This window comes from Hakea prostrata, chromosome 4 (assembly GCF_041222555.1).
Source record: "Hakea prostrata isolate BN-2017 chromosome 4, UWA_Hpros_2, whole genome shotgun sequence".
In the NCBI taxonomy this organism is placed as follows: Eukaryota; Viridiplantae; Streptophyta; class Magnoliopsida; order Proteales; family Proteaceae; genus Hakea; species Hakea prostrata.
The window spans coordinates 10,427,971-10,445,590 of NC_142603.1; the positions used below are offsets into that span (position 1 = coordinate 10,427,971).

General features: G+C 38.0%; 1 protein-coding gene and 1 non-coding gene across 6 annotated transcripts; both read left to right on the plus strand.

The window, feature by feature from the left end:
* The first annotated feature begins 1,418 nt into the window (after positions 1-1,418).
* On the plus strand, positions 1,419-1,490 carry TRNAD-GUC (transfer RNA aspartic acid (anticodon GUC)). The gene has a single exon. It is a non-coding gene; the product is annotated as a tRNA-Asp (tRNA).
* A 314-nt stretch (positions 1,491-1,804) lies between these two features.
* Positions 1,805-17,231, plus strand: LOC149017781 (splicing factor U2af large subunit A-like). 5 transcript variants are annotated; one of them, XM_089152109.1, is made up of 13 exons: positions 1,805-2,068; positions 5,488-5,804; positions 6,787-6,894; positions 11,552-11,619; positions 12,479-12,516; positions 12,662-12,721; positions 13,753-13,813; positions 13,897-14,012; positions 14,139-14,570; positions 15,611-15,755; positions 15,971-16,047; positions 16,358-16,469; positions 16,629-16,717. In XM_089152109.1, the coding sequence occupies exons 1-12, from the start codon at positions 1,946-1,948 to the stop codon at positions 16,463-16,465; spliced, it is 1,653 nt and encodes a 550-aa protein (XP_089008235.1). In that variant the 5' UTR covers positions 1,805-1,945; the 3' UTR covers positions 16,466-16,469; positions 16,629-16,717. The 5 variants fall into 5 exon arrangements, with proteins under 5 accessions (XP_089008235.1, XP_089008232.1, XP_089008233.1 ...); XM_089152106.1 differs by lacking the exon at positions 16,358-16,469 and having other exon boundaries at positions 16,629-17,231; XM_089152107.1 differs by lacking the exon at positions 16,358-16,469 and having other exon boundaries at positions 13,900-14,012; positions 16,629-17,231.
* Positions 17,232-17,620: the final 389 nt, after the last annotated feature.

Below are 17,620 nucleotides of genomic sequence, written 5' to 3' on the forward strand. Positions count from 1 at the left end.
TTTATTTGATATCTATATGCACTACTGTGCACACTAGATGATGTTTCCCCTCCATTAACTGTATCTTTCAAATTTTGTGATAATCTATTAAAGAAGTTAGAGACAATGGAGGGAGACAAATAAACAAGTCGAGCATATGATTTATTATTTAAGGTTATTCTTATCATTTTGAAATATTTAACCTGCTTACATCAACACCTAACTGTGGTTTCCTAATTCCAGTGGGTGTCTTTAATATATTTTCACCCTATAGGGGGCTACTTGATAAATCTGATAACTCAACGAATGGTAATTTTAGACAGTAACTCGAGGAGTGGCACTGGATATATCCCAATCTTTATTCACTTTTGTAATTGTCCTCAAATCATGGCATGTGATATTTTTGGGATTCAACATTCTGATCGACCCGATCTTATAATCACTAATGTAACCCATAGTCTAGGTCAGCATTTCAAGACACTTTTTAATTAAAACATACAAATAATTGAATTATCTATAAGGTTAGGTTTATATAAGACGGTTTAGTTATGGTTTTGAGATGTTCAAACTTCAAAGGTTAACTTAGGGTAGTTAGAGCTTTATCAAACTCCTCGGTAGATTATTATAGGATTACTAGCATCTTTAGAAGGGTTGGATCTATTTGCAAATTTGTGTCTCGTGTATGGATGGAGTGGTAAGATATGGTTTAGGGTTTAACAAAATTAACGAAGGTCCAACAAGATGAACTAGGGATGCCAGGAAAACTAACAGGGAGAATTAGGGTTTGCATGTGTATGATTTGAGATACCAAAACTTGGTGAGGGATTATAAAGAAAGTCAATGATTGAGTCCAGGGATGGTTAGGGTTAACAAGTGTGCGTTCAATGGTCTTGTGAGTAGAGGAAAGGGGTCGGGAAGCTTGTGGCAAAGGGAGAGGGGATTCCTTATTGAATCTTAAAAATTGATTGAATAGATCTTCAATGCTGAATTTTTAAAATACCATATATAATGATCTAAACCCACACACAAAAAAAAGATCTATATAACAGCAAACAAATGTTCTAATGTGGTCTACCAGTCAATGTTAGAGATGCAAGCATAAGCCAATATCGGAATGCCTCAGCCATGGTGATGACCAATGCCTTAGTCATATGTTGTAGTATAGCTTAATTGTAGGATGCATCCTCATAACAAAATTAGAGGCAGCCGTATTTAGGCAAACTTCAAGAAGCATGGGAAAACATCGAGCAATAGTGATAAGTAGATCAACAAAATGAGATCCAAATGGCATCTCAAGGTCTCTCATTTATATTGTATACAGCAGTTACTACTAACTCAATTCTAGCATGATCATTATTCTGTTTTCTGTATTACTTTGGTACATCAATCACATCTAATTTTATTTATATCTTCTTTTGTTAGCTTTTAAAGCATCCAAAGTCGTTGTAGTATAGTGGTAAGTATTCCCGCCTGTCACGCGGGTGACCCGGGTTCGATCCCCGGCAACGGCGATTTTAGAGCTCCGTACTATATTATTTTTCCTTTTATCAAGATGTTTAGGTTATTAATTACGGTGCGGGACAGAGTGAGAGTTTGTTTGGGTTTAGGCTATTAATATATCATTTTTTGGGGTTTAGCAGTTTAGGTTATTAGTTAATGTATGATATGATTAAAACAGGTATACGTATTACGGTATTAGGCTTTTACTTTTTAATTAGTTAGAGTTTGAGTTTGTCTGGGTTTAGGTAATACATAATTAGTACGGAACCTTATACTTATGTATGGTAAGAGTACAGCAATGTATAAGTAGAGCTTGGGTAGCACGGCAACGACGAATTCGATATTTTTTTGGGTTCTTCAAGGGCGTGAATTTCATAGCCGAGGTCTGCACATATAAACTGATTCTTCACCGTGACGGGGAAAACTAGAACCAGACCCAAGAGAAGTCGGAAATTATAACTGTAAAATGCCGTATTCCGGAGGAAGAGACGTTAGTGATTGCGAAGGGTTCAACAACAATTATTCCCCAGCTCTTCAGAAGGATGGAAGTCATGGCGTTTCAAACGTTGGTAGCAACTGTAAATCTCAGGTAATTCCTGCTATTTCATTATCTTCATTCTTTGTTCTTTTATTGTTATTATTGTCTACGCCTACTTTTAACGGATTAAAAGATTTGGAGGGGAATGAGATTGGCCGGACTCCGGACGGGGCCAAAAGGATTTATTTGGTGGCGATCCACTGTTTCTGTTGATTCGTTGTAATTATAAACAGTTGATTTGAATGCGGGATGCTATTTGTTGTGTGATATGTTCTTTGGCAAATCACATCAAACTATACATGTTCTACCCCCTCAGAAAATTTTATACAACTAGCAGTGCTAGTGATTCGGTAGAAGAAAAACTTAGGGGTCGGAATTTGGTTCTCCTCCCTGTTTTTCAATTTTCTTTATTTACAAGTCGTTAGAAAATTACACTGCTGGTTGTTCGTTCCAATAATGAAATCGTTAGTAAGTTGTTTGTTATCTCATTGTAGCTGCGCTGAGATTACTTTTATCAGCTTCAACTCGGGGACAATGAAGCAGAGCTGTATTTCCTGGTGTACCGGGAGAAAAGCTTTGTCTGTTCTGATTTTGGTTTTTAACCTCCATCATCAGTGAGTATAGAAGCTGGTGTTTTATTTATTTTCCTGTGTACGTGATGCGTTGAAAATAACCACAAGTAATGGTTATGCTGCATCCTTATCGCATAGACTTGCCAGCACCTATGACCATAGCTAAAGATGTCTTAAATTGGATCAAAATCGAGGATTACATAGATTTGGTTCGTGCTTTTAGTAAATTTATTATTTAATATTACTAGCCATTTACCCTTGGATATCCGATCTTGATATTCTGAACCATGCCTGTAACATATACATTATTTCTCTGATTGCTATTCAATGTGCACAGTAGATTCACTGTTTCATGCTTCTTTCTTGGTAGAATTCATTTAGAGTTAATACCAGAGACACCCCAAAAACTTCCCCTAAAGCACCACTATCCCATAAATGTGTTATGAAAGTGCACCTTGCTCCAATTCTTTAGTAAATAGTGTCACGCTATCATTTATGATGGGGTGCATGTGTGGTGAATGCCGGATTCACCGTGGATTGCTGATCAGAAGCAAGGATGGTTGGAGAGGAACAAGGATGTGGACCATTAGCAAAGTGAAGATGCCCATGCGAATGAAACAGCGGAAGGAAGTGATGTGCTTCCAGTGATCAAGTTTTTTTTGGAAGATATGGGAGATATTACTGAACTCAAAGTGAAGATAGGCATGCAAGGGAAACAACGGAAGGAAATGAGCATGCCGTGACAAGTAGTTGCAGTGATCAAGTTTTATTTGGGGGATGTGCAAGGTATAACTGAAATCAAAGGGAGCAGTGACAGTAGCAGCCATCGTCGTTTGAGAAGAGGAACTGGGACTAGTGAGGGACTTAGGGTTGGTTAAAGTAGCAGAGGTGGCTATTAGAGGTAAAGAGAAAAAAAATTGAGGTTTATACATCTAACCAGGTAGGCTGTGATGCCATATAAAAGTCATGTAATAGTGTTTATCCCACTCTTGAATATGAGTTCCTATTATATTTATAATGCAAAATAGATGTTTGCTTTGAACCTCTTCCAATATTGCTGCTGGTTGCAAGCCCGGTTATAGGAATAGGGTTGGTGTGTCCAATTAGTGGTTGGCACAGGGGAAAAAATTCACCAAACCTTTTTTAATGGATTATACAACCTTACATGGTAAATGCTATGTCAATGGTTACATGAGTTGAGGTTTTACACAAGATAAGTATGAAAAAGGTATTTTACAAAAGAAGAGTTTGATGAGATATATGTGACTTGATGTTCACTTATCTCTATTGCTGACCTATGTAACTGATGTGGGGTCTTCACTTATCTCCATGGATGAGTGATGTTGAACCTTGGCTGGACCAGATCAGCTTCAAGCGGACCAACTGGCCCAGGACAAATCACCCCAGCTGGTCTTCTAGAAGGACCAATACGAGGCCAAAAACTATTTACGTGAACAGTAGTGTGAACAATGTCACAACCTTTCTTTGGCTTTGAAGTGATATTATTAAAGATTTTGTGAGGCGCAAGAGTAGATTAAGTGAAGATCTTTTATGAAGATTGAAGAGTTATTAGCTATTTTATGTTTCCTAAATTCTATAAGTTTAGTTTCAATTTTAGCATTCAAGCATGTGGCTGATTATAAAAGCTAGAGCCTAATTTTTGTTAATTATGGTAAAATTTTCTTTTATATTGTTTAGAATATTAGCTACTATGTCAACAAAATATTCTCAGCCCATAGTTTCGTATTCTATGTAACTTGGAGAGCAAGTATTAGTGCTTTATAAATATTTAATATGTAATAGGCTGTTCTCAACAAACAAATATATGAAATTGATTATGAAGCTTTGCTTTGTGTTATTCTCTTGTCTTTTCCATGAGTGATAAGAAGAGTGAGGACCTTGTTGTCGAGAGCTAAATACCTAGGGTTGAGGAACCTAGCTGAGAGAGTTGAACCACCTTTATCCCTTCACTTTGTATTTTTTCCCTAGAATCCCTACTACTATTTTTCTGTTGTTCAAGCTCAACTCTATTTCAAGACCAGCATCAACTGCTGCTACTTTGAGATTTATCTATCTGCTAAAGGCTACAATTCGAACCAGTCCACCATCATAACTGTGAGTTATCTTGAGTTCTCTGTCCTTAACTATATTTTTGTGTTTGTGGGTTATTTGGGGCTAAGTCATCCTTGATCTTGGCTCTACATGAATGAGTTATCTAACTAATGGGGTCTAATAAAAGGAAAGTGGAAACTAATAAAACGAGTAAAATGCTATTTTCCAGTTTAGACCTAACAGTTATAACTGAAGGATCATGGGGTGCCTGTGTTTTTAGGCAAAATTTTTGGGGTGTGTCTGATATTGTCGTTCAGGTCCATTTCTTAGAGTAATGGTAAAAAGTTTCGGCTGCCAGGGCAAACACCCAGGTTTGTTCTTGAGTAGAGGCACTTTGTGTAAAATGCGAAGGCTAAGAATGACTCCAAAGTAAATTACCTCATGTAGGCAGGATCAGCACTAGTAATGGCCTTGTAATGTATTTGACATAGATGTTCGTGTACCAGTCAAAAGCGTCTAGCATTCAACTTTTTGGCCTTCTCTTTTCCCCCTTGTCGGAATTGTCCTAAATATGCTTATCTAAGAGAACCCCACCTCCCCCTTCCATTTTATCCTTTTTTTCTTGAGATCTCAAGTCGCGTCCCCCTGGAAAGTCATCTGAACATGGAAGTTGGTCCATCAAATCATGTATGTGTCTATTTGAAAGTATTATATGTTTATTCTCTTCTACTTTCCTTGTTGGATATTCATGCTTGTTATATTTCTTTGAAGGATATAGCGTAATTTCTTGGCTCCCCCCCCTTTCAATCTCCTTTCTGAACCTGAAATTCTCTTTATTGATTGCAGAATGGAATCCATGATTATGGCCAAGAATCTTTAAGAAGCAAGGAGATGGAAAAATTAAAAGGGAGAGACGAAGTGAGGGTAAGGAAGCAGCATGGAATCCATGATTATGGGCAAGAATCTTTAAGAGGCAAGGAGATGGAAAAATTAAAAGGGAGAGATGAAGTGAAGGTAAGGAACAGGGACGGGAGAAGGGAAAAGGAATGTAAAAGAGATTGTGATTGCCACCGTAGAGTCCACAGCAGGAAACAGAGTGACAAAAAGCATTGTGTTCGTGATAAAGATGATTATGGTTGTTTGCGAAGCCGAGACTACGTGAGGTATGAAATGACTGAAGGTTGCAGGTATTTTTGAATTTCATATTCATCTTGATTTTGTAGTTTTGCACTTATCATAAATGAAGTTGATTTTTTTATTTTTTTTGGGTTTTTTCTCTTTTCTTTTTTCTTATTCATTCTTCCTCCTGAGCACTTCCTTTACACTGCTCATCTATTATTCATAGTTGTTGCTGTTACCTGGGGGAGTCATCTATGTATGTTACTGAGTTGTTTTGTTTGTTTATTTGTTGTCTGTTTTGTAGGCTGGATTATCTGTAAACAACATTAATGTAGGCTCATGATACAATTCTACATTTTGAATTAATGATTTACTTCCCTTCACTCTCCAAGAAGACACATGGAATAAATTATCAAGGTGAGCATTAAGGATAAAGCCTTTTTACTTGATTTGATGCCCATGCAAAAAGGTTGAGGTACATGAGATACAGCTCGATGCGGTGAAAGTTGGTAGCGTGGCTCCCTAAATTTTGTTGAAAAATATTCTGTAATGAAAAAACTTGGAAATGGTGATAGTATGATGCTTCTGCTGCATGATGCTGCACAGTTTCAATAGGGTTGAATCTGTTTAGAGAAACTTATGTTGATTATTTGCCTTTTAGTAATAAACCTAGTAAAAGATTTATTATTTATTCTCTTTCAAAATAGCATTTGCATTCATCTCATTTATTTAAGTTCTCTTGTATGTTTATTATTATACCATTCTTATCAAAAGCCATTCTTGTTGGGTTTGAGGTTCCGGTGGAGGTTTACAAGCCTGTTAGAATGGTCATACTGCAGTGCTTGAAATCCCTATTTCTGTGAGGCTATTAATTCTAGTATTACAGTTCCATGGATATCACTTTTTAACAGGTCTCATTGTTTTATTATAGTTCCATTGATATCGCTTTTTAATTCTCAGTCTTGACATGTTAATGATATCATTATTTTAATATTGAAATGATTTGTTGTTACAATTATGTTGCAGGTATCGAGACTACAATTGCGACGTAGAAAAGTGGCACAAGTGGAGGCATATGTCTCGATCTCGGTCTAGGGATAGATCTCAATCTCCTTTTCAATCCAGATCAAAGAGGTAATGGATACATGTTCTAGTTGGTTCATTGTTGAAGCAGGTTGAACTTTGAGCCATCACCCAACCTAGGCATAGGGTTTTCTCAGAGATTAATTTTGAAGCTTCACTTATCTGTTGTAGACCATCAATGCGGAAATGCAGAATATTGTTTGATGAGGGACCCCTTTTAGGATTTTTGTGATTAGTTACATCATCAAACTGATGCAGGTGCACAGTGATTCCGATGGTGATCTAGCCTCAATTTGAATGAGGGCCAATCTTCCAAGATCTCCATGGCAGGACTGATTCCAGGCCCAAATTAATAAATTTGGGTATGGCATATGGGGTGGCCTCTGAGAGGGATCCTCTGATTGTGACCTAGTAAGGTAGGACCCTGATGGGAACAGGTGGGGATTATGGGGTAGCTTTGGATAGTTTTGCAGGGCTTAAGATAATGGGGTACATGGAATGAATGTAGGATTAGTTTCTTGGGTAACTTACGTATACTTAATGATGTGGGAATGAAATGAAGCTTGGATAGAGTCTTGAGCTCACTGTCTAGGTCGTTCTTCACCAAGTTTCATTAGTTTTGGATGGTAGAATACGAAGTTATAAATGATCTTGAGTTTGGAGTGAAATAAAATTTCTCTCTTTCAAGAAAGGAGCAGATCTAAGTTTCATCTGGGTAGTTTAGTTTGGGCTGTATTAGTGATTGATGGTAGTGGCTTAGTGGCGGCGTGGTGGCTGCAAATTGACGTAGAAGGATGGCTGGTGATGGAGTTATGAGGTTTCTTGATGTAGGGTTGGAGAGAAGGGATCAAACCAGGATTAGGGGATTCCAAACAGAAAATAAAAGGGGAAATGAAAAGGGGTATGGGGTAAGCTGCCGGATACCTGGGTGAGAGCCCTGTAGATACTTGATTCGTATGGAAGTTATGATGTCGAAAGCTATCCTTTCAGTCACAGCAAGATCTAGGTTTTATATCACCTTAGAACCTTAGGAGCTTCTTCAATCTTGGATGTTCTTAACTGACCAAACTGATCAAAACCAGAGCTGCGGCAGTAAAACCTAGTGGATACTTGACTAGAGAAGCTTTATTAATCATATAATAAATGAAGCTTTATTAGTCATAAAATAAATGGATGCCTTTACCTCCATGTGAAGGGACTTATCTATTCATGATAGGTTGGGGTCCTAATCTGATTTGGACTCGCAGCTGTACTTTATAACTGAAAATAAATATCTGTCTGATCTAGGAACTGGAAATACTGTTGTTATTAGGTCTGTAATAGTCAGACCTATACACTGATTTGGACCCTTAAGTCGTGGGCGACCTTATGAGTAAAAAATGAATTAAAAGAGTTACTAATATGCTCTCAAAGTGGACAGAATCACATGCTACTGACCATTGAACTAAGCTAGGAACTTTGAAAATAAAAAATGCTGTGGGTGGCAACCTTAGGTGCTTCTCTTGGCCTTCCAGTTGGCATTGGAAGGCTTGGATCCTACATCACATGGATGACCTGATCTGCTTGAGAACTCAAACCAAGATGAACTGGATCCCAGCCTTGTTCCAGTTCAGTAGGATATTTATGATTTATTTGGGAAAGATAAAAAAGGGCGAACCAAGTGCCGAGGGCTTCCAGACAAGCAGAGTCCAGTGGGCAATTTTCTTACACAGTCTTACCTCAATAGCTTTTGCTGAGAGGCTGTTTCGATGCCTTGACGTCGGGCTTTCAACTGTGACCGATGTGCTAAGACCCTATTTTTGGGTGATTTTTGTTTGGACCCCTTGAGGTTTGACTCGAGTCATTTTTAACCCAAAAAGAATGATATCTTGCATTTGCCTTCCCCGTGGTGTCTTAAAAAATCAATTAAGGACACTTAATCACTTTTTTATGAACAAAATACCCTTATGTTTTCTTAATAGAAAATTTTACGTTGGGGTCCTTATTCTTGGCTTAAACTCAGGTTGGGTCTCTGTTGTCACTAAAATTATGTTAGGTCTAGGTGAAACTAACACTGTCACACTCAAACAAGAAATGACCATAATATCCTCATCTTAAATTAAAATAAATGAAGTTACATTTTACCCCTATACCCATCCACTTTCTTCCTGCTGGAAATCACCCATCACCGCTCCTTGACGGAGATGTTCTGTTGGGAGTGAGATTTTTTAGCAAAACTATAGAAGCAAATGGAGTGTATGGTGTGACAGAGGTAAACTGTTGTTCCGTGAATCTGTGAGTCTTTCTTTTTCTTTTCTCCCTTCTTTTGTAAAAATCATTTATTGTTCACAACAGTCTTAATCAGGTTGTTAGAATTCAGAAATCCAGTGAAACTGAGTTCAGTAACATACCTAGTTGTGTGAATAAAACTTCCTAATGTTTCTATTTGTTCTGTGTACCAGTAGTGTTTGAATCAATTTCTACTTCTCAGCCATTGGTTTGGGTTGGGCATGAATCATGTAACCACAAGAGCACAGCTGCAAGAGCGGATTATGAGGAGAGAATAGCTAAGATTAGGGCACCGGTGGAGATGGGAGAGAACAAGAAGTTAAAGAGAGTGGGCTGAAGTATCATACACAAGTCAGTTTATTGATTTTCGATCCGGGTTTTCGTCTTCGTAGGCTTGGGTTTCGGTGTTCGTGTTTACTTTTGGTCTGGCTTTCTGGACATCTTACCAGTGTTTCCATTGAGTTTTTGAACCCAGAGATAGCAACTCAGAAGTTTTCTGAGAACCCTGGAAGGAGAAATGGAGGACGAGCATGAATTTCTAAAAGGGAAAGAGGCTTCCATGATCCCCCAACTGTTAAAATTTATTCAATTTTGGAGGATTGCAGATTCATCACAGCCCTTAGACTTGATCTAAAACCCTGCCCCCTACTTCCCATCAAAACCCCATTGACAGCAAGTCCTAGTACTTCTCAACTGCCCTGAACTTTAAATAATTGAGATTCATCTATCAGAATTGTCCTAATTCTGTATACATCTCCCCCCTCGAGGGCGGTGCCAAACTGGAGAAGAAAAAAACCCTCACATTGTGCTCAAATCAACGTTCAGCACAATCTGAAGATTCTGAACCCTGGAAACCCTGTTTCCCCAACTCTCCAGTTTAAAACCCTAAAAACGGTCCAATTCAGACCTGGGTCTGGTTTAAGATTGTATAGGTGGTGCTGAATCATATTGGGGCCTTAGGTAGATTGGATATGCCTAAACTTTGACAGTTGTGCACAAATATGTGACCCTAGCCACCCTACAAATTAAAGTATAATAGTATGTCTTCATACACAAGCCGCTCTATTTTCCAGAACTTGACTCCATGTCTGAAACTATGGCCTGTTGGTGGTCAATTATTGTCAGCCTCCCTTACTCCTATTGTTTTCAGCCCAAGTACTGGTTAGGGTTGTCATGTATTCTCGTTTTATGCTCATCTCCCCATCTGAAAGTAGATGTCTCTCAAGTTCATAATTCCTTCCAAATAGTGAATATTTTCAAATTCACAATGGAACTATACCAAATGTCATATAGAGAAAATTGGTGATATGGCATCAGAGCTGTAACAATGTAAAGCTAAGATCAAAGATCACTTAACCTGTTTAACCCACAAATCAGAAAAATTAGAACAAAAGCAGATTTATAAGTCCAAGTTGTATGGCCAAACCAGACAGTAGAAGTGTGATCAGGCCTTGTCAGTGTATAGCCCGCAAGTTAAAAAAATAAAATAAAATTAAACGTACTCCTGCAAATTTGATTGAATTTAAATGGATAGATTGCAAGGTCTAGCCTGGTTAGATTGGAGCATCAGCAGCGATGAAGTAAACTTACTTTGACACTCTTCAACAGAGGCAGGAGATTTGGGAGAATTCAAATAAGAGAAATGGATGTAAGGATAGTTGGATTTAGCTCTCTCATCAAGGTTCCTTCGGCCATAGGATTTAGCAGTCAATAGTGGGGTTAGACCCTGGGTATGTAGCTCTCACAGGTCACAGCAAGACCCTAGCTCTTTTTATCACTCAGAATGCACTAGGGATTTTTCATGCCTAAAGATCTATTCATCAATTCAGTAGATCATCATCCTACTGGGCTGTGAACAGCCAATTACATATGTATAGAGCAATTTGCTCAACAAAAAGAGAAACTTTTGAATTCTAAGTTATATAGCTAATATTCAATGATGGCAAAAAAGGAAGTTACAAAATTTGAAATTTAGGAGCTATTTGGTAATTCAGCTATGCATGCATGAGTAACTAAACTGGAAACTAATTTTGCAGCAAGTGAAAATTGATTCTTAGCTTCAAAACCAATAAAAATGGAAACGGATTAGTTCCTAACTCTCCCACACACAAACTTTGCCCTTCTAAAATCTCCACATGATCTGTTCAGGCCTCATGGAATCTTCTAATATTTTTCACACAAAGGCAAATAAAGGCTCTGAACAGTGATTTGACCTCTTTTGGGATCTTTTGTGGACCAGCTGGGCTAATTTGACCTGGTCCAGTTGGTCCAATTGAAGCTGGTTTGGTTCTGCCCAGTATATAAATCATATACTCAATGAACCTTGTTTAGACTGAACATTGTCATTCAGTATACTCCTGTACACTTTAGTCTTTGATATTCAGATTGAAATAATCAGGATTTTCTTTGTGAAAATGGCTAATTTTAACTTGAATTGCAGCAAGCGGATGAGTGGTTTCGATGTGCCGCCTTTGACAACTGAGTTGATCCCAGGAACTGCTGCTACAGGTACATAACCTTTATTTTTCTAACCTAAAATTTGAGTTATTGCCATATCTATATTTGTTTTTGGCTTGGAAAATTGTGGGACTGCATGAGCTCATTTGTTAAGCTGTTCTCCTTTTTCCAGAGAGTTGGAGTGAGTAGAAATATCCAGTGCATGATGCTTCATTTTGTTATGAGATTGTGTTTTTTTTCCTGCCATCGCAGATTTTGATGGGCATGTTCCATATGATAGAGGATTTCCACTTTTTCTCATTGGTTGAATTTCAGCCTAAATTTGGTTGCATGTGGTTGGAATTTTAAAGTTTGAAAATTACAAGCACACATCTTGTTGTGATGGTATTTTTTATACCTTTCTACTCTGGACACAATTTTGAGATGTTTCCACTACTTGCATTGGGTTGAAACTCAAACAAGGTAGCGGTGGGGCTTGAACCCGCCTAAACTGTGTTGTTCTTTATTCTATTCTTATTTTTGTTATTTGGTTCTTCTTATGCTTGGTTTACTTTATAAGAAGGCAGTATTGGCTGCTTCTGCTTCTACCACTGTTTAGTAATCTTTACTAACATTCTTTTTTTGTTTTCCTGATGTATTCTTCTTATCTTGTTAATTTTGATTAGGATAGGCCACATCAATCATAATTTGTTGAGTTCATCAGGGGAAAATGCTTGATTTATTGTAAAAACATGAAGATCAGGAGTCGTGTGTTGATTTATTATTTTGTTTATGCTAGACTAGTAGACTGAGAAAAGAGAGGCTTCCCATTTCAGTTTGGAGAAGGCCTACTAAGTTGAATTGAGCTGAATATAACCATAAAGTCCTAATTTGCATTTACACCCCAATTTGATGTGATCAACTCTTGCAGGTCAATTGAACAGCGCAATTCCAACCGCTCCTGGACAGGTAAGTCTATAAGTTCCATGTTAAAGTGATATTTTTGTAGATGCATTGGCTCACTGAAATTCTTTTCAGTTGTACTTTCTATGTTGATTCATCCTATGTTATTCATTTGATATCTAATGCTTTTAAGGTTTTCTTTTGTCATTAGGCAACAAGACATGCTCGACGGGTCTATGTTGGTGGCCTGCCTTCAACCGTGAATGAACAGGTTATATACATCGTTTAAACTATTGCTGTTTTCCATTATTGGTCATGTTTGTCAATTTTCTGTTTACGTTGAATTAGTCTCATTCTACTATGTTTGACATGTTTCTTTTTGGTTCATATAGCTAACCCCATTAAGTTTGAAGAAGGCTGAGTTTGTTGTTGCTGTTTTCATTTTTATGGGATAACAATTGCTATCTCATGAAACTACAAGCATTTGCTATTGAAATTCTAAACTCTTTTATAGCAGTGGGCTCGAACTGCAGCATGTCAAGTGGAAGGCATGCTTTAAGTGATGGGTTTTCCCCCTTTTTTCCCAGTGGACTCCGATGTTTGTGGACACGTTGTCCCTATCTCCAGCTCAGCATCTTGATTTTCAGCCTAGTCTAATGATGTCATGAGTTAGGAGAATGTTATCAAAACTGTAGAAAGCTCAATTTGTTTGATGAATGTGGGTCAAAACTAATTGCCAATCAATAGGAAGACTTTCATCCAGAAGAAAGAAAGATCTCACATTCGAAGCTTGACTCTCTGGACTCTCCACTCTGGAAAGCATAAATTTATACCATTGAAATTTGATAAATCGGAATATTTTTGATGTATCAGAATGGTAACTAGGATCTGCATCTGATCATTTAGTCCCTGAATTTAGATGGAACAGAACAGTCGTTTGACTATTCTTCTAGAATATATTGTTTGTCCCTTGATAACGTATGACATTTCCTGTAACAACTTTCTTTTTCTTCTATTTCCCTATTAAATACCCAACTTTTGTTGTGAAGAAACACATTGCCCTTGCTTATAATAGTTGCTTTTAGGTTCTCCATGCTCCACTTCATTTATTTATATGCAATGTGGTGTACTTACTGAGCATTCACTTCATTGTTGAACCTTTTCACACAAGATGTTTTTGGCAGTGGTGTTGTACTTTAGTATGTATGTGATTCTTTTTGAAATATGATACATATGAGACTTTTTGATAGCTAGTTTTGATGATTGTTACTGATTCTTTTGTCTCATTTTTCTTTGCCTCAGTCAGTAGCAACTTTTTTCAGTTATGCTATGGCTTCTATTGGAGGAAACACTGCTGGACCAGGTATGTAATCCACTGATCCCTCATCCAACCTTTCTTTATGATTGCTTTGAACTGATAAATGTTGTTGCTGGTATTTTTTTTAGCAGGAGACTCTGTTATCAATGTATACATCAACCGTGAGAAGCTGTTTGCTTTTGTAGAAATGAGGTCTGTTGAGGAAGCTAGTAATGCAATGGCCTTGGATGGTATTACTTTTGAGGTAGGATTTTTTTTACTTGTACAATTAATTACACACACTTATGGCGAAGACAAAATAACTTTGTTTTTTCCCCCCCAATCTGATTTAAATGGTTTTTCTTGTTTGTGCTGTCCCTTTGTTTAACAGGGGAAACCAGTGAAGGTGAGCAGGCCAACTGATTACAATCCTGTTCTTGCTGCAGCCCTTGGGCCTAGTCAACCCAATCCCAATCTGAACTTGGCTGCTATTGGGTTATCACCTAGATGTTCTGAACTTGATGGTCCTGATCGCATCTTTGTGGGTGGGATTCCATACCATGTCAAGGAAGCACAGATGAGGGACCTTCTAGAATCCTTTGGGCCTCTCCGTGGTTTTAATCTTGTTTTAGACAGGGAAACAGGGAACTCAAAAGGATATGGATTTTGCATGTACCAGGATCTTTCAGTCACAGATTATGTTTGCTCAAAGCTTAATGGCTTACCATTTGGAGACAAAACTCTTACCATTAGGCGTGCAAACCGAGGTACTTCACAGACCAACCCTGAGCTGGAGAGCTTGTACATGCAAGCTCAGCAGCAGGTAGCAGCACTGTTTCCCTTTCTATGTCTTTCTGAATATATCCTGAATTTATATCATGCTGTTTCCTTAACATTAGGTAGAAAGAGCATTTAAAACCTGATGAATATATGACCTATAAGCCTCTTTTTAAGTCTTCAGCTTTGTCATCATGGCATGTTAGCATGTTATATATTGAGCCTGTTATCACAGTTGTTACTTCCCATATAGTCCTGATTTTTGGTTCTTTCATCTCTGACACAGAGGGAAATGAAATCAGTAGTTATGGTGATTGAAAAAAGTTCCCCTTATTGCCTGGTAAGGGATGTAGCACCATGTGGGCTGGTTTTTAAAATAGTATTATCTGCCGGAGCATAAGCTTGGTCTAGTAATTTTATACCATTGCCACCAATTCAGAAAGTTCCGTAGCATTTTTGTTCTTCAAGAATGTTTTGCTTTAATTAGGATTTGGCACATAGATGTTGACATTTTAATCATTTAATGACTTAAAAAGGTCCAGCTAAACTTTCAACGCCTTTACTTTGCAGTATTTGAATTGCACTTCATCTTGTCTTCTAGCAGTTAGCCTACTATGTTGTCTCCTTATTTGCTTAAGGGCCTGTTTGGTTACGTGAGTCTGGAGATTTCAAATATCTAGAGATTTCAAATCTATGGAGTCATAATTTATAAAATTAACTGTTTGGCTGTGGAATAAAATCTGTGGATTCATCCTAAAAATTATTTGATCGACGTGATTTTTGTGAATGCACAAATATTTAGCTTTTTTATAGTAGCCATGAAATCTCTGGATTTCATCCCATACCCATAAATCTACAGATTCATGTTTTTACTGTAAAAATATGAATCTCTAGATTTCATGAATCTAGAGATTTTCACAACCAAACGGGTATAAATCTTAGATTTATGAATCCAGAAATTTCAAATCTCTGGATTCATGTAACCAAACAGGCCCTAAAGTATTTGTCAGCCTTTTCATAGAAGTTGAGAATTTTGTTTGAAATGAAGTTAAAGACACTCATCACTGACGTTCTTTCCTTGTGTAGGTGGATGCCTTCCGAGGAGCAGTAATTTGTGCCAAGCCTACCAAATTAGTATGTTTAACTCAAGCTGTCAGTGCAGATGAGCTAAAAGATGATAAGGAGTATGATAGCATATTGGAAGATATGGAAACAGAAGGCAGAAAATTTGGTGAATATTCATGACTCAAATATCTTTGTGTTACCTTTCTAATAGCTTCTTGTTGTACATTCTGCACTAGCGAATCAGGCCTTAACACATACAAGAGATTGATACCATATTTTCCCATACTTGTCTGTTACATCATACTTACACTATCTCCTCATTTTCACTGTTTTGACTACCTGTGATTACTCCCAATTCTAATACTGGTTTTGCTTCTGCAGGAGAACTGGTGAAAGTTGTAATTCCTCGTCCAGCACCTAATGGCGAGTTGTCTACAGGGGTTACAGGAGTTGGGAAGGTTTGTACAGAAAATTCTGGCAGTTTTTTTTGAAATATTGTTTCTATACTTTTTAATTTTCAGCGCCACCCCACCTTTATATAGGGGTTGATGATGAAACCCATATGCCCTACCTGGAATTGGGAGACAAGCCATGCATTCTATTGCCTTGCATTATCAGTCTCTGTTTACCTCCATTGTGATGCAGCCTCAATCCAATTATCCTTTTTTCAAGGTCATTTTCCTTTAAAATTTAATCCAGAATAGGTAGTAATTTTACACCGATGTCACTGACATCAAACTGGCACTTTTGTAATCTTTTGGATGTCAGAACGTGGTTCGTCTCCAATTTTTACTGGAATCAGATCACAACTTGACCAATGAGTACAGTTGGAAATCCCATTCCTCTGACATAGTTTCACCTATCTTTTACTCATAATGAGGTAACCTGTGAACTCTAAAGAGTTCATCAGAATTCAACCTTCACAGTATTTGCCACTGAAACTACCCCAAAGAGGGTAGTGGTAGTGAGCCTACTCTTTTTATTTGCAGAGCTATAGCACTGACTTGTTTTTGTTCTACCTTTTTATACTGCTTCACAGGTGTTCTTGGAGTACGCAGATTTGGGAGGAGCCACAAAAGCCCTGGCATCCTTGAATGGTCGGAAATTTGATGGCAGAGTTGTTGTGGCTGACTTTTATCCAGTGAACAGCTTTGCTAAGGGAGAATATGAGAGCTAGTTGCTTTTGGAATTTCTGCTCGGCAATTGAAACTTGCTTTCCATCTACACTGTGACATATGCCTCTTTCATTTTTGGATGTATAGAAGTGTTTAGATAAGGACATAATTTTTGCTTGCATAAAGTATAGGTGTAATTCTGTTTGCCAGCTTTCAAGTAGTTGTTTAGTTGAACTAGTTTTTGTTGCAATAAAGAAGTTGCTTGTTAATCTGGTGGCAGTAGTCTCGAACGTGTGGTTCTTAATTCGGGAAATTTAAACTTGTGTTATTGATGCTCAGTTGATTCTGGACTGGAGTGAATAGTGGCTAAGATAGGAGGTGAAAAGGTTTTCCAATGATATTTTAGAGTACTGTGTTCATGGAAAACGAAGAAGATAAAGAGAACAGACATTAGAGAGACACACAGGTTACGTATGCTTTGGTCAGAAACCTATTTTCCTGATCAACAAGTATCCAAAATAAGGATCAGACGGACATACATGACCCGGTCGGACCCGGTTTGACCCGGTTATACTGGTCCGGAAGTGTTAAGAATCGCCTATTATGACCAATGATCCTCCAGACTCTTAGAGTGTTCATCCATTTTTTAGCTAAGAAACTCCTCTTGGGAGCTGAGGACCCCAAGGACCAAGGCAGATGGAGTAAATGAATACATCTGCTGGGATACCACACTTTGTTGAAGTCATAAAGGAAAGCCTCGAAAAGGGATCCTCAGTGGCACCCTAGAATTGGGAGCCATGCCTCCTATCAACAATCGACAACTAGCCGTTGGCAGGGTTGAGGGCCGTGAGGCCTTCCAGCGTGTCCTTAAGACACCCACACCCAAGATTGCATAGAGGTGTGACCCACTGGGACA

Excerpts from the sequence above, each read along its gene's own strand:
- LOC149017781 (XM_089152106.1), top strand. The coding sequence starts at position 1,946 with ATGCCGTATTCCGGAGGAAGAGACGTTAGTGATTGCGAAGGGTTCAAC. Across the intron at positions 11,620-12,478 it reads CCCAGGAACTGCTGCTACAG|GTCAATTGAACAGCGCAATT; the intron begins GTACATAACCTT and ends CAACTCTTGCAG. Across the intron at positions 14,571-15,610 it reads ACATGCAAGCTCAGCAGCAG|GTGGATGCCTTCCGAGGAGC; the intron begins GTAGCAGCACTG and ends TTCCTTGTGTAG.